This window comes from Pan paniscus, chromosome 12 (assembly GCF_029289425.2).
Source record: "Pan paniscus chromosome 12, NHGRI_mPanPan1-v2.0_pri, whole genome shotgun sequence".
NCBI classification, from domain to species: domain Eukaryota; kingdom Metazoa; phylum Chordata; class Mammalia; order Primates; family Hominidae; genus Pan; species Pan paniscus.
The window spans coordinates 64,137,640-64,162,427 of NC_073261.2; the positions used below are offsets into that span (position 1 = coordinate 64,137,640).

Sequence of the window (24,788 nt, forward strand, 5' to 3'; positions counted from 1 at the left end):
AATACATATTTAGTATTTTTATTTTATCTTTTCAAGGATCATATATTTTCATGTCATTCTTTTTTTTACTTTTTATTATTACATACCGAAATTTTTAAAAATAAGTCTTGAAATTGGGTAATGTTAGTCCTTCAACTTTGATCTTCTCTTCTAAAATGGTTCTTAGTATTCTAGGTCATTTGAATTTCCATGTAAATTTTAGATTCAGTTTGTAATTTTCTGCAGAAAAGCCTCTTGGGATTGTATTTGTAATTGCACTGAATCTATGGATCAATTTGATCTTTCCATTAATTTAGGTCATTTAAAATTTTGCTCATCAGGTCGGGCGTGGTGGCTCTTTCCTGTAATCCCAGCACTTTGGGAGGCCAAGGCAGACAGATCACTTGAGGTCAGGAGTTTGAGACCAGCCTGGCCAATATGGTAAAACCACATCTCTACTAAAAATACAAAAATTAGCCAGGTGTGGTGGCAGGTGCCTGTAATCCCAGCTACTCAGGAGGCTGAGGCAGGAGAAGCACTCGAACTTGGGAGGCGGAGGTTGCAGTGAGCCAAGATCATGCCACTGCACTGCAGCCTGGATGACAGTAAGACTCTCTCTCCAAAAAATAAAAATAAAAAATAAAATAAAATAAAATTTTGCTCATCAGTGTTCTGTAGTTTTCAATGTACAGGTCTTCTTACATCTTTTGATAAATGTATCCATAAGTATTTTATTTTTTTGATGTTGCTATTAGTGGCATATTTTAAAATTTTTGTTTATTTCCTATGGCTCATTGTTCATACCCAGAAAAGCAATTTATTTTTATTTTTATTTTTATTTTTTTGAGAAGGAGTCTCGCTCTGTCACCAGACTGGAGTGCAGTGGCACCATCTCGGCTCACTGCAACCTCCGCCTCCCGGGTTCAAGCAATTCTTCTGCCTCAGCCTCCCGAGTAGCTGGGACCACAGGTACACACTGCCATGCCTGGCTAGTTTTTTTTTTTTTTTGTATTTTAGTAGAGTTGAGGTTTCACCATATTGCCCAGGCTGGTCTTGAACTCTTGAGCTCAGGCAATCCACCTGCCTCGGCCTCCCAAAGTGCCAGGATTACAGGCGTGAACCACCGTGCCCAGCCAGTTTATTTTAATATATTAGTCTTGTATCTTGTAATCTTGCTAAACTCATTCATTAGTTCTAGTAGTGTTTTGTTTTGTTTTGTTTTGTTTTTGAGACGAAGTCTCGCTCTGTCACCCAGGCTGGAGTGCAGTGGCACGATCTCAGGTCACTGCAACCTCTGCCTCCCAGGTTCAAGCAATTCTCCTGCCTCAGCCTCCCCAGTAGCTGGGACTACAGGTGTGTGCCACCACACCCAGCTAATTTTTGTATTTTTAGTAGACAAGTGGTTTCACCATATTGGCCAGGCTGATCTCGAACTCCTGACCTTGTGATCCGCCCACCTCGGCCTTCCAAAGTGCTGGGATTAGAGGCGTAAGTCACTGCGCCTGGCCCAGTTCTAGTAGCTTTTAATAGATTGTGTCAGCTTTCTGTATAGATGATCAGGTTGTCTGCAAATAAAGACAGTTTTACTTTTACTTTTTTGTTTCTTTTATTGTTTTTCTGAGACAAGGTCTTGCTCTGTCACCCAGGCTGGAATGCAGTAGCGTGAACACAGCTCACTGTAGCCTCAACCTCCGGGGCTCAAGTGATACTCTTGCCTCAGCCTCCTGAGTAGCTTGGACCACAGGCGCACAACACCAGCCTGGCTAACTTTTTAATTTTTTGTAAAGACAAGTTCTCACCATGTTGCCTAGGCTGGTCTCAAACTCCTGGGCTCCATTGATCCTCCTGCCTTGGCCTCCCAAAGTGCTGGGATTACAGGAATAAGCTACCACACCCAGCCTACTTTTTCTTTTATCAGATGGCTATCTTCTGTTTCTTTTTCTTGCCTAACCCCACTAGCTAGAAACCTCAATACAATGTTGCCTAGAAGAGGTGAGATCTCACATCCTTGTCTTATTCCCAAGCATGGGAGGAAATCATCAGTCTATCACTTTAAGTATAATTTTGGCTGCAGGTTTTTCATACACGTCCTTCACCAATCAGGTTGAGGATGTTCCCTTCTAATTATTCTTTGCCAAAAGTTTTTGATCAGGAGTGGATGTTCGATTTTTGTCAATGTGTTTTCTGTATCGATTGAGGTTATCATCTAGGTTTTCTGTTTCAATTTGTTAAAATGACTATATTGATTCATTTATTTTTATTTTTTTCAGACATGAGGCCTTGCTGTGTTGCCCAGGTTGGAGCACAGTGGCTATTCTAAGGCATGATTACAGTGCACTGCAGCCAGAAAACTCCTGGCCTCAAGCCCTCCTTCCCCCTCAGTCTCCCAAGTAGCTAGGACTAGAGGTGCATGCCACCACACCTAGCTTGATTTTTTTTTTTTAATCTGGAAAAATTTCTGGAAGATTGATTCATTTTTGAATATTGAACCAACGTGGCAATCCTGGAATAAATCCCCCCTTTATTTACTGTTGAATTCACTTTGCTAAAATTTTGTTTAAATTTTTTCATCATTATGAGTATTGGTCCGTAGTTTTGTTATAATGTCTTTTATCTGACTTTAATATTAGAGTAATGCTGGTCTCATAAAGTGAGTTGGAAAATGTACCCTTCTCTTCAATTTTCTTGAATAATTTATGTGGAATTGGTATTATTTCTTCCTTCAATGTTTGGTAGAATTCACTAGATCTGTCTTATTGGGAAGATTTTTAACTACGCATTCAATTTCTTTAACACATATAGAACTATTCAGGTAACCTACTTCTTCTTGAGAGAACTCTGGTAGTTTGGGTCTTTCAAGGAATTTGTGCATTTTGTCTGGGTTGTCAAACTTATTGGCATAATGTTGTTCACAATTGTGTAGGGGAAACTATCCGTGCTTTCTTCTGCTCTCACATCATGACAGTCATCAACACAGAAGCCTTCGGTGACCAAATGTGTGGGGACTTTCCTCCACATACCAAGCAGCAGACACCAGCCGGGTGTCCTCTAATCTAGTTCTGACACCATCTACCTGGAGCTAGTGTCAGATCCCACAGGCTGGGGGTTCAGTCCCACACTCTGAGACACCAGTCATAAATCCAGGCCTCTGGAACTTCTGACTGGCTTCAAGTCAGGGTTCCAGTGACCCCCTCTTTGGGTTTGACTAATTTGCTAGAGTGGCTCACAGAACTCAGGGAAACACTTACTTAGTTTACCAGTTTATTATAAAGGATAAGGCACAGGATACAGATGAAGAAATGTGTAGGGTGAGGCATGGGGAAAGGGGTGCAGAGCTTCCATGCCCTTCCTGGGTGCCACTGTGCAGGAACCTCCACATGTTCAGCTATCTGGAAGCTCCCTGAACCCTGTCCTCTCATTTTTAATGGAAGGATTCCTTCCCCCAGAGCACAGGGTGGGAGTTTGCACAGGAGGGTCTTAAGACCCACAATGAGAGAGGCAGGGGAACATTAGAGTCCCGCCTTGGAGCAGGTGAAGAGGGCAGGTCAGAGGCCTGCCCCTGAGGCCTAATACACCCAACAAAAGACTGTAACAAGGGCTATGGGAGTTATGTGCCAGAAACTGTGGATGAAAACCAATATATATCATAACACCACAAAAATATTCCTTATGTTCCTGTTAATATTTTCAGAATATCTAAGGAAGTCACCTCTTTCATTCCTGATTGATAATTTGAGTCTTTTTTTTTTTAAACAATCTGGTAGTAAGTTTATCAATTTTATTGATCTTCTCAAATAACCAGCTTTCAGTTTCATTGATTTTCTCTATTATTTTTCTGTTTTCTGTTCCACTGATTTCTGCTTTGATCTTCATTATTTCCTTTCTTTTGCTTAGTTTGGTTTAATTTGGTCTCTTTTTTCTAGTTTCTTAATGTGTAAGCTGAGGACATTGATTTGAGACCTCTATTTTTTTCTCATTTGGACACTTAGTGCTATAAATTCTCCCCTAACGGCTGTTTTAACGATACCTCCAACATTCTGATATGTTGTGTTTTCATTTTCATTCAATCCAAAGAAGACTTTGTAATGTCCCTTTGATTTCTTCTTGACCCATGGCTTATTTAGAAGTATGTTATTAAGTTTATAAGCATTTGAGGATTTCCCAGAAGTCTATTATTGATTTCCAATTTAATTTCATTGTGGCCAGAGAAGATACTTAACATGATTCTAATCTAGTAAAATTTATTGAAACTTGGTTTATTACCTAGAATATGATCTATCTTGGTAAATCTTCCATGGGCATGCACTTGAATATGTGTGTTCTGTTCTTGGGTGGACTCTTTTAGGCCATGTCTGTTGATAATGTTGAAATCTTCTATATCCTTAATGATTTTTCTATTTTCGTGCTCTACCAATTATTGAAACAGAGGTATTGAAATCTCCAGCCATAATTGGAAGTTTCTTTATTTCTCCTTACCATTCTATCAGTTTTTGCTTCATGTGTTTTGAAGATCTATGTGCATAAACATTTAGGATTTTTATGTCTTCTGGGTGAATTGACCCCTTTGTCATTATGAAATGCACTATCCCTGTGCAATCAACTTTGTCTAACATTAATCTAGCCACTCCAGCTTTCTTTTGACTAGTGTTTGTATGTCTAACTTTTTCCATCTTTTTTACTTTTACCTTTTTTTTTCTTTCTTTTTTTGAGATGGAGCTTGTTGCCCAGGCTGGAGTGCAATGGTGCGATCTTGGCTCACTGCAACTGCAACCTCCGCCTCATGGGTTCAAGCACTTCTCCTGCCTCAGCCTCCTGACTAGCTGGGATTACAGGCACCCACCACTATGTCCAGCTAATTTTTTTTTTTTTTTTGTATTTTTAGTAGAGATGGGGTTTCACCATGCTGGCCAGGCTGGTCTCAAACTCCTGACCTACCTTACGTGTTCTTTTTTTTTTTTTTTTTTTTGAGACAGTCTCGCTGTATCGCCCAGGCTGGAGTGCAGTGGCATAATCTCTGCCCTCTGCAAGCTCCGCCTCCCGGGTTCATGCCATTCTCCTGCCTCAGCCTCCTGAGTAGCTGGGACTACAGGCGCCCACCACCACGCCTGGCTAATTTTTTTTTTTTTGTATTTGTAGTGGAGATGGGGTTTCACCATGTTAGCCAGAATGGTCTCGATCTCCTGACCTTGTGATCCACCCGTCTCGGCCTCCCAAAGTGCTGGGATTACAGGCGTGACCCACCGCGCCCGGCCCTTTTTTTTTTTTTTTTTTTTGAGACGTAGTCTCACTCTGTCACCCAGGTTTGAGTGCAATGGCACGATCTTTACCCACTGCAACCTCCCCCTCCCAGATTCAAGTGATTCTTCTGCCACAGCCTCCTGAGTAGCTGAGGTTACAGGTGCCCACCATCATGCCCGGCTAATTTTTGTATTTTTGTAGAGACAGAGTTTCACCATTTGGCCAGGCTGGTCTTGAACTCCTGACCTCAGGTGATCCACCCGCCTCGGCCTCCCAAAGAGCTGGGATCACAGGCATGAGCCACTGCACCTGGCCTACCTTATGTGTTCTTATATTTAAGCGCACCTCATGAAGTCAGCATGGTTGGGTCTTGCTTTGATATCCAATCTGATATTATCTGCCTTTAATTGGGAATGTTAGACCATTTTTATTTAATGTGATTACTGATACAATTAGGATTAAGTCTATCATCTTGAAATTTGTTTTCTATTGGTCCTACATGTTTTCTGTTTCTCTTTTCTTCTTTTTCAGCCTACTTATAGATTAATGGAGCATATTTGATGGTTCTATTTTATCTTCTTTATTGGCTTATTAGCTATAATTCTTTGTTTCTTTCATGGTTGCTTTAGGGTTTATAGTATACATCCAACTTATCAGAGCCAACTTTGAAATGGTATTATATAATTTCACATATCATCTAAGAACTTATGATGTATTCCTGTTAATATTAGCATAACATCGAAGGCACAGGGTCTGTGAGACCAGGCTCCGCCCTGCCCCCATGTCAAGTCCAACCTCCAAGTACCAGTCCCTCCTGTGAGGCCTTAACTGCTCCCCTCAGCATCTAGGTGCTGAAAGGGGAGAATTCAGATACCATGGAATCCACCTGCCTGCCCAGGCAGCGTTGCCAACAGAAGGTCAACTATGAGAAAGGTGTTTCTCTCAATTAACTGAAGTCTCTGTGAATGTGACTTCCACCAGAATTCCGGCTCTGACATCTTCTGAATTCACACAGGACCCCCCTACTTCCCCCCAACCTGGCCGCCTTTCTGACGAAGGACACCTTGGGTCATGTGTCCCCTCTGCCTCTCTCCTCAAAGTCAATTAAATTCAGAAAACAAAAAACAAAAAACAAAAACCCAATGAGCTCTCCTAAGGACGTAAGACACAGCTGGAATGAGATGTGGAAAAGCAGAAAGAAGGAACTGTGACTCCTGCACCAGGGAATTTCCCCACTGTTACTCAGAGGGGACTGGAATAGATCCAGGCTGTGTGGACCCTAAAGCTTATGCAATTTTGTTGCTTATTTATTTATTTAGACGGAGTTTCGCTCTTGTTGCCCAGGCTGGAGTGCAATGGCACTCTCTGCTCACTGCAACCTCCGCCTCCCAGGTTCAAGTGTTTCTCCTGCCTCAGCCTCCCGGTTGCTGGGATTACAGGCCTGTAGCACCACACCTGGCTAATTTTTGTATTTTTAGTAGAGATGGGGTTTCATCACGTTGGTCAGGCTGGTCTTGAACTCCCAACCTTGTGACCTGCCACCTCGGCCTCCCAAAGCGCTGAGATTACAGGCATGAGCCACCACAGCCGGCCTACAGAATATTTTCATAAACTCCCTGACACACCTCTATATTTTTTCAGACCAGAGAGTAGGGTCTGCACACTGATTGCGACTTCATATAACAATCTTACGATATGATTTTCTCTAGAGAGAACAGAAGGGATAATTCAGTCTTTCCTCTAGCACGTTTGATCAAAATTTGCCTTTCATTGACAGTTTAGAAAAGTCTATTTCAGCTTCACAATGCATTATTGGTAATGCCATGTATATTGTTAGGAGTTTTGCAAATTTGGGGGAAATGTAACGGCAGGGGCAAATGGGAGTTGGAAGACTGTACAAGAGTCAACTTCCTCGAGGTAAGTGAGCACCCACGGCTGGTTATTCCAGGTTATCCCTGCATGGGCAGTGTGGGCCCAGGCGAGGAGCCAGGATGGGACAGACATAAAGGGTGTAATAAAGAGTTAGCAACTGTGTGGAACAACACTTCCCTGCTCTTCCTGCCTCCCTTCTCTGGAGACCTTCTGATTGTCACTGTGATTTTTCTTCCTACAACAAATGTTATTGGGTTCATTTATCCATTCATTCAACAACTATCTATTGGACACTTATTACAGACAAGGTGTGGAAGTGAACGCCACAGGGAACAGCTTTACCCTTGCAGAACTTATCACTTACTGTCACATAAACACTGGAAGAGAACGAAGATTACATTTATATTGTCAGTCGATTTGATGAGTACAAAATGTTATCAGAAACACCGTGGGAATCTGAAACTGTTATCTATTCACTCACATACTTCTTCAACAACTGCATTCTACAACTACTTATTTTTAAGACATGGGGTCTCACTCAGTCACCCAGGCTGCAGGCTGGAGTGCAGTAGTGCCATCAGAGCTCATTGCAGCCTCAAACTCCAGGTCTCAAGCCATTTTTCAGGCAGGGCGTGGTTGCTTATGTCTCTAATCCCAGCACTTTGGGAGGCCGAGGCAGGTGGATCACCTGAGGTCAGGAGTTCAAGACCTGCCTCACCAACATGGTAAAAATCCTTCTCTACTTAAAATACAAAAAAAAAAAAAAAAAAAAAAAATTGCCAGGTGCGGTGGCTTATGCCTGTAATCCAGCAATTTGGGAGGCCGAGGCGGGCAGATCACCTGAGGTCGGGAGTTCGAGATCAGCCTGACCAACCTGGAGAAACCCCGTCTCTACTAAAAATACAAAAAATTAGCTGGGCATGGTGTTGCATGCCTGTATTTCCAGCTACTCAGGAGGCTGAGGCAGGAGAATCGCTTGAACTTGGGAGGCAGAGGTTGCAGTGAGCCGAGATTGCACCATTGCACTCCAGCCTGGGCAACAAAAGTGAAACTCTGTCTCAAAAAAAAAAAAAACAAACAAAAACAGAAAACAAAAAACATTAGCCAAGAGTGGTGATGCACATCTGTAATCCCAGCTACTTGGGAGGCTGAGGCACAAGAATCACTTGAACCCCAGAGGCGGAGCTTGCAGTGAGCAGAGATCGCGCCACTGCACTCCAGCCTGGGCAACAAGCGAGACTCCATCTCAAAAAAAAAAAAAAAAAAAAAAGCCATTTTTCCACCTCATTCAGCCTCCCGAGTAGCTGGGACTACAGGCAAAAGCCACTGTGCCCAGCTTACAACTGGACAAGGCACAGAGGTGGACGTGAGAGACAACGCCCCTGCCTTGCAGAACTTTTATTTTAGTGAGTGGGAGACAATGTACAAACAAAGTAATACACCCTTTGAGTGCAGTAGCAGGACAGGAGGCACTGGGACTCCAGAATGAGTAGACAGGTCTCTACCCTGTGTGAGCACCTAATCCAATGGTATGACAAGTGAGGAAGGGGAGTGACTATGCCCAGTAAATTATAGCCCTGCACCCCGGATTCCAAGCAACCAGCTCACAAGCAGGAGGGGGCTCATGGCATCATGAATCAGTGATAAAATTTCAGTCTCAGCAGAGTCCCTAGGCTTTTATTCGTCATCAGAACTGTGAAGGACACCTCAGGGACAGTCCGCCCCAACCCTGGGCGGGGGTGGGGGAGAGGAGGACATTAAAAGGAGACTTCTGGTGGGCAGTAAGCCTATTAGCGCATCACATGAAGGTCCTGTCTGTTACTGGTATTGGAGGGGCAGTCTGAATTGATCGATTTGTTCTGGTTATTACAAGATTTGGAATTGAGGCCCTGCCTGAACTTTTTTTTTAGATTCAGTGAATTTTTTTTTTTTTTTTGAGACGGAGTCTCACTCTGTCGCCCAGGCTGGAGTGCAGTGGTGCGATCTCAGCTCACTGCAACCTCCACCTCCCGGGTTCAAGTGATTCTCCTGCCTCAGCCTCCCGAGTAGCTGGGATTACAGGCACCCACCACCACGCCTGGCTAATTTTTGTATGTTTAGTATAGACAGGGTTTCACCATGTTGGCCAGGCTGGTCTCGAACTCCTGACCTCAGATGATCCACCCACCTCAGCTTCCCAAAGTGCTGGGATTACAGGTGTGAGCCACTGCACCTGGCTGGAATTTTATTTTTTAATACAACTTTATTGAGATATAGTTTACATCCACATAATTCACCTATTTAAAGTGTATCATTCAATGGGGTTTGGTATATCCACAGGGTTGTTCGACCATTGCCACAGTGAATTTTAGAACATTTTCATCATACCGAAAAGAAACCCTACATCCCATAGTAGTCACTCCCCATTTCCCTACAGCAACTTCAAAACCTAGGCAACCCCTAACCTGCCTTACCTTTTACTGCCTATTTGAAATTAAAAGGTTAAATCCTCTTCCTGGCACAGTGGCTCATCCTTGTAACCCCAGCACTTTGGGAGGCCAAGAGGGGAGGATTGCTTGAGGCCAGGAGTTTGAGACAGGCCTGGGCAACATAGACCCAGTTTCTACCAAAAAAAAAAAAAAAACATATATATATATATATATGTGTGTGTGTGTGTATATATATGTATATATATGTATATATATACACACATATATATATACACACATATATATATACACACACATGTATATACACACAAGCTGGCTCTTGCTTGAGTCCAGGATTTGAGGCTGCAGTGAGCCATGATAGTGCCACTGCACTGCAGCCTGGGCAACAGAGCGAGGCTGTCTTTTTAAACATAAAAATTCAGCCAGGTATGGTGGCTCAGCCTGTAATCCCAGCACTTTGGGAGGCTGAGGGGCTGAGGCAGGCGGATCACGTGAGGTCCGGAGTTCAAGACCACCCTGGCCAACATGGCAAAACCTCATCTCTACTAAAAATACAAAAATTAGCTGGGTGTGGTGGCGTGCACCTGTAATCCCAGCTACTCGGGAGGCTGAGGCAGGAGAATGGCATGAACCCGGGAGGCATAGCTTGCAGTGAGCAGAGATAGTGCCACTGCACTCCAGCCTGGGCGACAGAGCGAGACTCCGTCTAAAAAAAAAAAAAAAAAAAAAAAAAATCACATCCTCTGAGGCTTAGTTTTCTCATCTAATCTAATAACACATGTCTACTCTGGGGTGGCCCACCTCTTTACTGACAAACACTGTAGGTCTGTGAGTAGGAACCCAAGCTTTGCACAGTGAGGCAAAAGTGGGACTCGGGTCAGACTCTGGGCTGACGACGCCTGAGTGAGGCAGTTGATGGAGACAAAAATCTCTGGACAGTGGGGTCAAAGGGCAAAAGGCAAATACAAGTTCATGGGTAGGGAGCTGACAGACTTTGCAGTGCTGGTAGCCCTTTGGTGGCACATGTCCTCCTTTGGAAGGCTCAGGGAGACGGTCCCATAGCGGGGTAAAGTCCACGGGCAATGGAATCAGAGACTGCAGGTATAAATCCTGGCCCCAAGTATAAAATACTTGCTAGTTGTTTAAACTTGGGTTGGCTTCACTTTGCTCATCTGTTACATGAGGAAGGGGCCGGGACTGGGATGAGTGGGCCACAGCACACAGGCATACTACGCTTCCCTCCCTGCTTCCCGAGTGCTTGCCACATAGCCAGACCCCAATTCTCCCCCAGGTGGGGCACAGGGGTCCCTGCATATTTCCAGGAATGTGACAGCAGGGGGCTGTCGGTCAGCTGTTCCAGCCTCAGCAGAGGGGCAAGACCAGACCCCAGCTTGCTCTGGCCCAGGAGAACCCAGGGCAGCTTGGAGCACAGAAATTTCTAATGAGCATCCACCTTTCCCTCTGGGCGGGCCAGGCTGTTTGTTACTGTGCTATGGAAGAGTGAGGGTCTAAACCCAGCTCTCCCTCCTAGGCCATAAGACCTGACACATCTGGCCCACACCCCACAATGACTATACAGGCAACCAAGTACCTCTCTCCCCCTTGAAATCTCTTCCCAGCCCACCAGCATCTTCCTCTCCCAAGGAACTGGGTTTGCATGCACACTCCTTTTTTCAGCTCTTCACTTGTCACCAAAGCAAACATCTATAAACTAAATGTATAAACTTGACGCTGAAAGAGAAACTGTTATCTCTCACCCAGGGGTCTTCGGACCGACACTGAACACTGAACATTGAACAGCTGAAGAAAGGTGTTCCCTGCTTCCTAAGTCTTTCCACTTAGATTTTTGGCCTAATGCAGGTACATCAAGTTTCTTCCCCAGCTGCCTACTGGAAGCAACTATCACAGTCTTAAAATTGGGTGTTTCAGGGCGGGAATCTGGAGGCACCTGCAGCTGGGCTCACCTTAGAACTCAGGGAAGGAAGCAGGCCTTCATGGTATCAGTCAGGACCGACTCCAGTCAGCTTAAGCAAAAAAGAAAAAGGCTCACGTGGCTGGGAAGGCCAGGATGGAGGCAGGTGCAAGGGGCTCATGGACGCTGGCACCACTCCCAGCCCCTCCTCCTTCCACAAGTGTTGCCCTCATTCTGACTTGTTAGGGCGAGGGCCAGGCAACTCCACCATGCCCATTTAGCAACACCAGTGGAAGAAGAGCTTCCCTCTCCCAGTCCCCAGGAGGGTTCCAATAGGCCCTGTTTATCACCCCACAGCCCCGGGGCACAGTCCATCTCCAGAAAAAGGAGGACAGAAGGACAACCAACAACAGGAGCTACCACAGTCCTCTGCATGGCAGCTATTTTCAAACATGGGAAACTTCTCCTCTCTGCATAAAAATAGAGCTCAAATGCTCCAAAGTTGGAGCGGAGTCTGGAAGGCTGAGATTGCTGCCAAGAACAGCCATTCTGCAGATAGAGTTCTGTGTGCTAGACCAGGGTATGGGAGCCCCAGAAAGCAACTGGAGCATGCTGGCATCTCCTAACCCCGACTGAGGAAGGAGGGAACCCCTGCTCTCATCTACAGAGGGAACTAAGGTTGCTTTAACTGGCACCGCCTTGCCCATCGCGGGCAGGGGAGGCCTCCCCCAGCAGGCCTGATGCTCCCTCCACCCCTGCCCTGGCTCTCCTGCCCCTGGAGGTTGCTCAGCGCAGCAACCCAGCCGCTCCTTGGAGAAAACTCCACCACCTCCCCCAGGAGGAGTTTCACCTCTGGCTCATTCCTGCCTCCGGGCCTCAGCCAGGTGGGCTGCTCCTCTGACCTGTCCCTCCAGGACACGTTCTGGTCCAGGGATGTGGACCAGATGGGGTCCCCCCAAGGTCACCTCAGAAGTAGGCACAACTTGCAAAGACAGAGGCATCTGTTCTGTTAGCACAGCTTTGTCTCTTACCTTTGAGTAATAGTAGGCTCCTCCTCCACCCAACCCCATACGCTGATGAGAAGAACGGAGCTCTTCTTGGCCCTGCTTAAGGACACAGACATTTTGAGCAAGACAGTCAATCCTCATGTAAGGAAGCAACCAGCCGGAGGAGGATCAGCCCAAGAGGCAGAGGACAATGAACAGAGAGTCAAAGGACTGAACAGCAGAGGAGGGAGGCTGGAAGAGAACTGGCACAGAAGCAGCACTAATAATGACAACAAAAGCAGCAGCTACTCATTCATCGAGCACTTACTACATGCCAGGCTCCAAGCACCTTACATGCATTGACTCACTGAATTATTTGCACATTTTACATATATTAATGTCCCCCAAGATATTTTTTAACTACAAAGAGAAAGACAATACCTTACTGTGGAGGAACCCAGTGCACAAGGTTAATATAACCAGGAATAGGACACAGTGACATCAAGAGCTCCCAATGTGAGGCCTCGAGATGGACAAAACATCACGTCTGTGGTATTCTTGCCAAAAATATATAACCTCATTCTAATCACGCAAAACACCATACAAGCCCAAATGGAAGGACATTCTACAAATAACCAGTACTCATCAGAAGTGTTAAAGTCATGAAAGACAAGGAAAGATTGAGAAACAGATGGGAGAAAACCAAGGAAAAATAACCAAATGCCATGTGGGGCCTTAAATAGCATCTGGGAACAGAAAGTGGACATCTTTGCTGGGCGTGGTGGTATACACCTGTAGGATCACACAAGCCCAGGAAGTCAAGGGTGCAGTGAGCCATGATCACACCACTGCACTCACCCTGGGTGACAGAGTGAGGCCCTGTGTCAAATTAAAAAAAGAACAAAAAAGAAAATGGACATTAGTGAAAAACATTGGTAAAATTCAAGTCAGGTTTGCAGTGCAGTTAATAGAATAATAGCAATGTTAATTTCATTGCTGTTCTTAGTTGGTCCAATGTTGATTTTGATAATTATGATACGATTATGTAAGATGTTAACATTGGGAATACGTGGGTAGAGGCATATGGGTTCTCTGCATACTATTTTTTTTTTTTGAGACTTCGTCTCGCTCTTGTCCCCCAGGCTGGAGTGCAATGGCACGATCTCAGCTCACTGCAACCTCCACCTCCCAGGTTCGAGCGATTCTCCTGCCTCAGCCTCCCGAGTAGCTGGGATTACAGGCACCCGCCACCATGCCCGGCTAATATTTGTATTTTTAGTAGACACAGGGTTTCACCATGTTGGCCAGGCTGGTCTTCAACCCCTGAACTCATGATTCGCCCACCTCAGCCTCCCAAAGTGCTGGGATTATAGGCGTGAGCCACCACGGCTGGCTTCTGCATACTATTTTTATAACTTCTCAGTAAGTCAAAATGAATTCAAAACTGAAAATGTTTACTTTTCAATTTAAAGCTTTCTAAGTGAGGCTGGACACGGTGGCTCACGCCTGTAATCCCAACACTTTGGGAGGCCGAGGCAGGCAGATCACTTGAGGTCAGGAGTTCAAGACCAGCCTGGCCCATATGGAGAAACCCTGTCTCTACTAACAATACAAAAAATTAGCTGGGCGTGGTGGCGGGCGCCTGTAATCCCAGCTACTTGGGAAGCTGAGGCAGCAGAATCGCTTGAACCTGGTAGGCAGAGGTTGCAGTGAGCCGAGATCGTGCCACTGCACTCCCCCAGCTGGGATGGCAGAGTGAGACTCTGTTTCAAAAATTAAAATACAATAAAATAGCTTTCTAAGTGAAAGGTTCACCCAACACATCAATGTTATCTCAGAAAAGTAATTTATTGGGTTGGTCTACCAACAATGAACTATGCCAAGACCTGGGATAATGCAGAGAATATTTCTAATTGTCTGCAATAATAAACATCTGCCACAGCTGGGTTTTTTATTGCCATGGCAGCCCCTATTTGTCGAGCAGGTACTCAGTTGCAGGGACAAGTGCTCAACACTCAGCTAGGTAGCATCTCTCCAACTTCTGGAGGAGGGACCAGTGAGACAGGCCACCCCCAGCAATGAAATGCTCTCCCCAGGCCTCCAGCGCCAGCCTCAGTGGGGTGGTTTTGCATCTTCTCTTTGTCTTGTTCTTCAAGACAGTGAGTGGGAAAGTTCCCCAGCTTTCTTGACAGTCCATCACAACCCCTCCTTCTTCATTCCTTCCGTGGTGACTCACTTTTAGAGACTTTTGCAATTAAATAAATAAAGGCATTTCCCACCAACTTGAAGCCCAACAACTTTATCTTCAGTGTCTACCACTCATTTCTCATATCCCACAAGAGGAAAGATTAATGTGATATTGTTGCTATTTAAGACATCTGAGCTTGTCCATATTCAGATTTTCTTTATTTTTCTGAGGTTTTCCCTGGGTTCTCCCACCTCCCCAGCCAGAAAAACAGCAGCTTCGCAGCTGCTGCCAGGGTAGCCACAGCTCTGGCCTCCTGGTTGACTGCAGCTCGGAAGCAGGTAGGTCTGTCCTCAAAGGTTCCAATAGCTGAAACGACAAGGCAGGACCCGGCCAGGTCCCTGCACAGCGCCTTGGCACCTGTTGCCTGATTCCCGAATCTCCGCCCAGTTAGGTTTCCTGCAAGCCTTTCCCACTGCAGTCTTCATGTTGTGTCAACAAAAGTCTACATTTTCACTCCCCTCTCTCCACGCCAGACTATAAATAAATTATCCAGTGATGAGTTAACAGCTCATTACTATGCCACATTTTGCAGTGAGATTGGAAAAGTAGAAAAGGTAGAAAGAGTAGGAAAAGTAGAAAAGGCAAACCCCAGTTGCCTTGAACCCTTGAATGAGAGGAGGAAGAGCCCCAGAGGGTCACTGAGTCAAAAGGAGGTGAGAGCTGGGGCTTTCTCTAGTGTCCAGGGAGGTCTTGGATAGAGCCAGACTGAGGCTGGAAGGGCCTGGCTGCTTCCTACCCACCCACCCCAGGAATTCTGACAGCTGAAGGGATGCCGCCTGGGCATGGTCAGGTGTCTGTGGACGAGCCCCAGAGGCCCCTTCCCAAGGCCACTTTCCCACTACTGAGCTCTACAGAAGGGGCAGAGGAGGAGGATAAGGCAGAGGGAGACAGCTCTGTCTCAGGTCCTTTCCGCCCAGTTCCGGTAGACAAGGGGCAGGGGCCTCACCCAAAGGCAGTCAGAGGAGGGGAAGCTCCTACATTTGAGTGGGGGAATGTAGGGGAGATGACTCTGAGCACAAGGCAGATATCCACTAGGACAACAAAGTAGAATGCACTCTGATCCTAATGACGATGGAGGCGCCGACCTTAGATATTCACGTTCTTGCCTTGATGAGGGGCATTCTCACCTCCGTCACATTCCTGGGCAACCCAGAGCAACCTGGAAGGGAACTGAGGGCCTGCCCCAGAGCTAAGAGCACTTAAAAGGATCAGGAGCCAAGGGACAGTCCTTTTACTTTTTTTTTTTTGCAATAGAGGCACGTTGTCACTAAGTCACCAAGACTGGCCTCAAACTCCTGGCCTTAAAGCAATCCTCCTGCCTCAGCCTCCCGAAGTGCTGGGATCACAGGCGTAAGCCACCAAACCCAGCTGACAATCCTTTTAAATTTGTGGAAAATACACCTTAGAAACCATAAAATGGAACCCCTTCCATTTCTACAAAATGGACCTCCCTCAGGCCTGGGGCCTCCGAAAGAGACCCATTTCCCCAGGAAGGGGATGGGGCAGGAGACTTGCTGGGTTTGAAGCTGAGAAGTGTACACAGATGGGCAAAGGGGACCCCGAGAGTCGTGCTGGCTTCAAGGACAGGCTGACTTGCATATTCAGGGAGAGACTGAGGGCTGGAGAGACAGAACTGTTTGAAATGGAGGGTTGATTGGACTCCAGAGAAAGAGAAGGGCGAGGGCGCTGACGCTGGGAATGGGTGGGCTAGGAGTAAACATAGAAGGGTTCTCCTGGTATGAAGGGCCAACAGCCCCTTCACGGAGGTGGACTCAAGAGTGGGCTTGACTCAGAAAGGAACGAGAGGTGGAAATATTTCGGGGAGGGCGCCCACAGAGATAACTCTGAGGACTGTGCAGGGAGGCCAAGGAAGAGACCCAGGAAGAGGCTGTGGGTGCAGTGTGGGAGGATCAGGCCCAGCACTTAGCAGCCAAAGAAAGCTTTCAGGCAGAGATTCAAGAACCCGGGCAACAGATGCCGTATCCACGGCAGGAAGGAGAATTTCCAGGTGTGGAGGTCAATGTGGTGAAGGCCTCAGGTCAGGAAAGACAAGAAAAAATGCTGGGGAGCCAAGCATGGGGGTGCACACCTGCAGTCCCAGCTACTCAGGAGACTGAGACGGGAGGGTCACTTGAGCTCAGGAGGTTGAGGCTGCAGTGAGCTATGATTGCATCACTGCACTCCAGCCTGGGGGACAGAGACCCTGTCTTTAAAAATTATAAATAGGCCGGGCACAGTGGCTCACATCTGTAATCCCAGCACTTTGGAAAGCCAAGGCAGGTGAATCACTGGAGGCCAGGAGTTCGAGACCAGCCTGGCCAACATAGCGAAACCCCATCTCTACTAAAAATACAAAAAAAAAAAAAAATTAGCCAGGTGTGGTGGCACACACCTGTGGTCCCAGCTACTTGGGAGGCTGAGGCACAAGGATCACTTGAACCCAGGAGGCAGACATTGCAGTAAGCCTAGATCACACCACTGCACACCAGCCTGGGCAACAGAGTGAGACCATCTCAAAAAATTAAATTAATACATTTAAAATGCTGGGGGCTCCCAGGTCAGAATAGTGTATGGTCAGAAGTGTTTGCCTCCTTCCCTACCTAAATAACAAAAGATATAATGAAGAAGCCCAAGGCCGCACTGGCAGTGAAGACAATACCACCAAGAGAAATAATTCATTTTGTGAAAGACGGGAAACATCCGGCATTGTATTAATGGACAAACTGGAAGAGGAAACCGCAGCCCAGCACACGATGGGGAGAAGGCTGCACGGGATGTGGGTTACAGGAAGACTTCTCTGGAAAGGCTCCCAGCTTGGAGGAGGCAGAAGGGGTGACTAACTGGGGGGCTGGCTTCACCAACTCTTCCTCTTAAGACTCAAATGCACACGCGCATGCGCACACGCAAACACACAGGTTAAGTGCACATGAGCTCAGATGCTTACCTGCTAAGGAATGCTCCATAAACTGAAGGGGAGGTAGAGGGTTCAGGTTGAAGCAGCTGAGTAGAATACCGCGAAACAGACCCAGAGCAAAGGGAAGAAAGGCAGCTCCAAGATCTGGGGTCAAGTCTACCTGCCCCCAACCTGCTCAGTCCCTGAAAGGAAGCCAGGACATACGTCCATACAGTGACCCTCACCCAGCCTTCCAGTGTAGGAAGTGGCCTTGTGGGTAAACAGCCCAGAAAAAGAAACACCTCCTAGGAACTTCTACAGATCAGTTCAGTCCTGCATTAAAGGACCAAGCATCACTTAGTATTTGTTCTTCTCCATAAGAATTAGGGTGAACAACTCACCTAATCCCTGAGATAAGAATTGTTAAAAAACAAAACAAAACTCTAATTCATTTCCTTATACACAGTCCTTACATCCATGAAGAACAGGCTCCTATGGAAAGAGGAGCAATCAGAGAACAAACTGTTTAGGAAATTTTTTAAAGAAAAAAAGAGGGCCAAAATAAAAAATTTCTAGAGGGCGGGTAGAATCATCATGACTTAAAACCAAATTGGCTTTGTAGTGGAGTGATGGTTCCAGCAGAATTCTACAATCTACTAAGGCCAGACACGGTGGCTCTTGCCTGTAATCCTAGCACTTTGGGAGGCCAAGGCGGGCAGATGACTAGAGGGCAGGAGTTCAAGACCAGCCTGACCAGCATGGTGAAACTCCATCTCTACTAAAAATACAAAAATTAGCTGGACGGGTGGCACACGCCTGTAATCTCAGCTACTTGGGAGGCTGAGCCAGGAGAATTGCTTAAACCCAGGAGGCAGAGGTTGCAGTGAGCTGGGATTGCACCATTACACTCTAGCCTGGGCAACAGAGAGAGACTCCGTCTTAAAAAATAGAAATAAAAAGTAGTTCAGGCCGGGCGCGGTGACTCACGCCTGTAATCCCAGCACTTTGCTGAGGCCGAGGTGGGTGGATCACCTGAGGTCAGGAGTTCAAGACCAGCCTGGCCAACATGGCAAAACCCTGTCTCTATTGAAAATACAAAAACTAGCTGGGCACAGTGATGGGCGCCTGTAATCCCAGCTATTCGGGAGGCTGAGGCGGGGAATTGCTTCATCCTGGGAGACGGAGGTTGCAGTGAGCCAAGATCACGCCACTAATTGCGCCCACTTCATCCTGGGCAACAGAGCTAGACCCCATCTCAAAAAAAAAAAAAAGTTCAGCTCCTTCAAGCCTCAGACAGGTGCATTCTGAGGCATGCATTCTGCACTGTTTTCCAGATTCCCTGTGGGGTTGAGCTCCAATCCCACAGTGGCAGTGGCTTCACACTCCTCATCTGCTGCCTTCCAAGGGCCACTTCCTGCTGAACTTTGTGCCTGCACTTCCACCAAAGTCTACCTGAGCTGGAATCCCTGTCTTAAAGTCTGTTTTCTGGAAAAACCCAAACCAAGGATAGGATAATGTTTATTTTGTACTTGAGATACTTTTTAAAGAGGTGGTGGAAGTTGGTGCCCAGTAGAATAGCTAGGAAAGCCAACTTCAGGAAGGCCTGGGGTGATGAGCAGGAAGAGAGGATGTGAGTTGAAGACAGGCTGGGAAAGGGCAAGTCACAGGATGGTAGGTTTCCAAGGCAGTGAGGTGAGCCCTTGCTAACACTTACGATGCAAGTTCTCCATGTGGCTTATTGCTTGAGGAGCATCAAAGGCCCACCCTCCAATCCCGTGTGGGTCAGCTGTCAGGAAGCTGCAAACTCTTTGTTCAACTGCCAGGCCCCTGACTTAGAAATAAGCCCTTGGATTACAATCAAATTAAAACTACTCTCGCTGCTTCAGTGCAGTTAACACATCCCCTTTCACCATGCACAACAGCCAAGAAGAAAGCAACTGACAAAGCTCAAAAGCCACCAGGGTTGCTTGGGATGAGAATTCATAAACACAGGTCAAAGTGACAGAAGCAGGAAATGCACCTGAACAGGACTCTTTTTTTTTTTTTTTTTTGAGATGGAGTCTCGCTCTGTCACCCAGGCTGGAGTGCAGTGGTGTGATCTCGGCTCACTGCAACCTCCGCCTCCTGGGTTCAAACCATTCTCCTGCCTCAGCCTCCCGAGTAGCTGGAATTACAGGTGCCGCCACCACGCCCGGCTAATTTTTTGTAATTTTAGTAGAGATGGGGTTTCACCATGTTGGCCAGGCTGGTCTCGAACTCCTGACCTCATGATCCGCCCGCCTCGGCCTCCCAAAGTGCTGGGATTACAGGCGTGAGCCACCGCACCCGGCCTAGGACTCCATCTTTCAATTTAAGGGTTTAAAAATATATATAAAGACTCATGCTGTATTTCAATTATTCTAATATGTAATATTTAAGATGTCACATTTTAATATCTCTGAGGCACAACTGATAAAAAATCATATTGGCAGTGCTTTTAGTGTGTACAAAGTTGCGCATTTACAACAAATACGGTAATTCATATCACGTGAGCAAACGAGATTTTTAGGGCTCTTTAAAGACAGAAGTCCCTCATTCTTGGCCTCTACAAGATATAATGGTATTAAGGGCAAAACTTTTTTAGTGTATTACTTTGAGAACTTCATGAGTCAGAATACTTCAGTTTTTCAGATTAATGCAAACAAAGTTCAGTTCAAAAAATCTTATTTGGCAAATGTTTCTAGCAATTGGATTTACATTAAGGAAAACCTAATTTCATAGTCTCAATAGCCCAGCATGTAAAGTATGTATCTTCCTGTTCTAGGCCAAGAAACAAGAATTTTCACTTCATCTGGCATTTTTCATCAGAAGGCAAATCACAGGGAAGTTAAACTTTGGCCCAACTGAAGGCTTCATTCATTTCAGCTTCCCATCCTTTCCATTAGTAAAGTCACCCTCCCTTTTTGCATCTGAGAAAGTCAAGATGACCCGGGACATCAAATATTCCGCATCACCACCAATTAGGAGTGGACAAGTAGGAGATGGTCCACTTTGGGTGTCTTTAATTCTTGACTCAATTTCCAAGTGTAACAAAGCACTCCCCCAATTTCCTGTTCTTCTTTCCAGCCTCTCTTGACCATCTCAAGAAAGGACATGGGTATAACCAGGATCAGGAAGGGGAATGAGCCATTCTTGTCTCTTGCATCCTTTTTTTAAGACCTGCTTGGGTTTATGAATAGTCCAAATGCTGGCAATGCTTTCAGCCTTTTTGACCTTCAAACTCAAAATCAACATGAGTTGGGAATAGCCAAGAAAAGGGCCCAAAATACCAGTTTCCCTTGAGGCCTAATTGTTAAACAGTTCTCAAAGAATAAGTTAGACTTACAGCAGTTCCATCCGTGAGATGGGGGATCAGGTGAGAACCCATATTGTGGGCACCAAGAGAGGCCTTCCTGGATTTAAGAGTTTGCGCCATAATAGAGCCCAAGCATGCGTAAAGCTCTAAAACCTAACGTGCTCTGCTAAAAAGCCCATGAGGTCCATCTCACAGGGCAGCAATGACCAGTGCGGTGGGCTTGGGCAGCCATTGCACAAGAACTTCTGCCAAACGAAGAAGGGCCAGAGATCATCTCATCCAAATGTCATCAGCACCAAGAACTCATGTTCAAACAACAGCACACATGTGGACTGAAGGCTCACAAAAGGCCCCCCAGTGGCCCTCCACACCTCATTCAAAACCTGCTCCATCTCTTCTTTCTCTACAAGAGACTTGAAACCTCAGAGAAGGGGAATCTCTAACAAGAAAAAAAATTGAAATTCCTCTGAGAGGAGAAACCTATTACCTGAGAATGCGTGGTCAGGCTTTTTGGACAAATGCAAATGTGATCCAATTACCTGTGAATGTTCTCAGAGCTTCTTTACTTCTTTATTCTTCTCTAACCATAATGTGGCAATATGGCCCTCTGGGAGGTGTGTGCTAGCAGCCATGGGAGTAGAAGGCAGACGCAGGCCCCAGGAAACCTTCAGGAAGACCAGGCTGAAAATAGTCTTCAATCTCAAATCAAGCACCTGTGTCCTCATACTTGCTCAGAAATGGCTTCCACATTCCAAACAGGATTAGACTGTTTGCTCTTACAACACTAACCCTTCTGTTTTTTGAGCTTCATCAATTGTCTACTTGTTTCCCACTGGACGTTAGTAGTGTCTTCTCAACATGGGTCTATGAAAGGAAATTGAGTAGTCAAGGCTGCTTCTATATTTCATCTTTGTGGCTACAAACTCCAAAATAGAAATGGCTTAGGATAACACAATCTTTACAATGCCACACCACTCTCTAATTAAATTATTTATACTCACTGAAAATGGAAGCATAAATAAATATTCTCACTTTTCTTTAAAGACTTTAAATGGGAAAGCACTTTGGGGATTTTAAATGCAAAGATGGATGACGCACTGAGAGACAGTGATAGTTCAACACTACTGTAATGGTTTCTGGGGAGGAAACTGGCCTCTTTCAGGGAAAAATGTTCTCAAATATGGGAAACAAAAGGATTATAGATTACACATTACACAAAAAATTAAAAATACAGTGGCTTTATTTCCATTGTTTATAGTCCCCAGTATCCCATCTGATAAGAACCTTCAATTCTATAAACAAAAATATTTCAAGAAAGTATGTTACACAATAGTACATATAAGTAATTGTTTGGCAGAATTTTAAACTCTAGTAGTTCATACCCCCAAAAAACAAATTTTAAAATTCAAAAATAACAGTTTTATTTAACATATGTTACACCTTAACATTTAAAATATCATGCTCTAGTTAAATATTTCGTCAACAACACTGTATACAAATAAAATATTACATAAAATATATTTAAGAAAATGTTTTGGTCTTTGATCTGAACAATAAATAAAAACACAGGCACTTCTACATAGACAGGGAAGCAGTTACTACTCAGAATAATAATCTTGTATAAGCAGCATGTGAAAATATGGCAATAATAAATTCTGGAATTTTAAATTGACAAACCATCTATGCAAAAGTCTGTAACTTCAACCTTTTCACTCAAGTTCAAAATACATATGCCTTCCTGGTCCATATTGAAAATTCACTAACACGATATGGTTGTTAGGGGCAATTCAATCTTCAGTTGGCCATTAAGGAATCATACTGATTTTCAAATACTAAAATTACACTATGATACCACCAGCAAACCAAATACAAGAAAAATTAAACCCCCTTTCTCCTTATTATGACCATAACATCACAACAAGGTAAATTAGATGAGTGTCACACCATGATTCTCATTTTGCAAAATTAATTAACACACAAAAATACTGTTGGGGTGGCAGGAAATTTCCACAATTGAAAAACAGAATTCCACAACTGACAACTGAAAATTCAGTTTTCTAGACAATTTAAAATTTACCCAAATCCCATAAAAATAAACATAATTCCATTTCACGAAAACCACTGGATAATGTTTAACAAAGTCTTTGTAGCCAATAGGTTTATAAATACCTGAATTACAAATAAATCAGTCATTATTATGGGAAGTAGGAATATTATAGAAGAGGGCAAACAAAATCACTTAAAATGGCCAAATTCCAGAAACAGGATTTCAGATAAGAGGGTACAAGTTTTTTAAAAATGAGCACTAGCCAGTAAGATCAGAACCAATCATCCTGCCATATCATCCGTAAAAAAAAATTACCATCTTCCGCTTTCCCTCTTCACGTGAGTACCAAATTGAAGGGTTTAGAGGCCCTCAAATGGGTATCGCTCATAAAGGCAATTTTCATGGTTTAATATAGAAATTACTCTAATGTGAGAACACAACATGGGAACTATTCAAAATACACCTTTCTATGCAAAATTGAGTTTGTATCTATTTTAGCATTTTAAATGAGCACTCTGCAACTGAGACCAAATATCAATCATCTCTTGAGGTTTTCTACTATGTACTAACATCAGATCTACATAGGAGCAGATGTTATTTTTGTTTTTCTCCTCGATATCAAATGTCCTGAAGCCTTTGTGTTTCTCTGGAACGAGGCCGAGTTTCTGAAGGCACATTCCAGTATAAACGTCATCAATGGGGTAGAGATGGACCTGGTCAGTGATATGGTACAGCCTCAGGGCCAGGTGGCCGGAGTAGAGGAACCCCCCTCCCCCTGCATAGGGTGGGTAGAGGCCAGAGTAAACAACTTCTGGGATGTAGTACTTCAGCTTCTTATCCCGATGAGGTCCAGCATTGTGGATCACATCACCTATGAAGAGATCTTTGGCTTTGGTCTTGGATAAACTATTCAAGTAATTTAGGATGTGATGGGTGTTCACAAAAACATCGTCATCGCCCTTGAAAACAAACTCAGTGTCTGGGCAGGAAGTACTTACCCACCTGAGAAACAGCACTTCCTTCAGAGACAAGTTGAAGAAAGTGTCTCTGTAGTTCCACATAAGAATGTCTTGGTGCTTCTCACTCTCAAATTTCAGCATATCTGAAAGGTCGGGGTGGTTGTCCTCTGGGGGTGTCTGGCCCAGCAGGAAGACTCGCACCACCGTTTGGTTCCCTGCGTTGCTTTCTTGGCCCCAGGATTCCCGGATTGCTTGCCTTCTGGCAAAATGTGGAGTGAGGGACTTAATCGCCAGCAACAAGAAGGGTTTCTTTGCACACTTATCCGGCTGATCTATAAGCAGTGAATAATTGCGGCATCTCAAATACAGCAGAAAGTCTTTAAATCTGTCCGGCAAGTTGTTAAAACCCGTAACCACCGACGTGACCCTCAGGTCAGGTTCGCAGTAGTTCAGATGGCTTATATTGGAGAGCCTGCCTGCCTCCCCCGTCTGGTTGGTCAGCATGCTCAGGATGGGGTTGTACTGCCGGTTCAGCTTCTCTTGCTCTCGGTTCCAGTATGCCTCGGGAGGGGTAGATATCTTCCAGAACTTCTCTTTGGGTATTATTACTTCCCCTTTTCCATTTTTTTCTTGGCTACTGCTTTTGGAGACTTCCATAATAAAATAAATGAAGACATTTGCCATCATCAGGATACCCAACAACTTTATTCTTCGACGTCCAACACTCATTTCTCATATCTGGAATAAAGGGGTGGAGTATTGTATCAATTAATTACCAATTTGCATTTGCACATAACAATTTATTTTACTTGTCTCCCCAGGAATAGTGGTTTACAGCAAAGACTCTACACTTGCACTGCCTAGGTTCAAATCTTGGCCCTTCCTTTCTAG

The 24,788-nt window shown here is 45.0% G+C and overlaps 1 protein-coding gene across 1 annotated transcript in view; it reads right to left on the bottom strand.

Annotated features, from left to right (window-relative positions):
- Positions 1 to 22,113: 22,113 nt before the first annotated feature.
- The window catches only part of B3GNT2 (UDP-GlcNAc:betaGal beta-1,3-N-acetylglucosaminyltransferase 2), a 28,668-nt gene continuing 25,993 nt past the window's right edge, over positions 22,114 to 24,788 (bottom strand). The window contains exon 2 of the mRNA XM_003830876.5: positions 22,114 to 24,635. Within this exon, the coding sequence (XP_003830924.1) occupies positions 23,433 to 24,626 (1,194 nt within the window). The 5' untranslated portion in view covers positions 24,627 to 24,635 and the 3' untranslated portion in view covers positions 22,114 to 23,432. The remainder of the gene's footprint in view (positions 24,636 to 24,788) is intronic.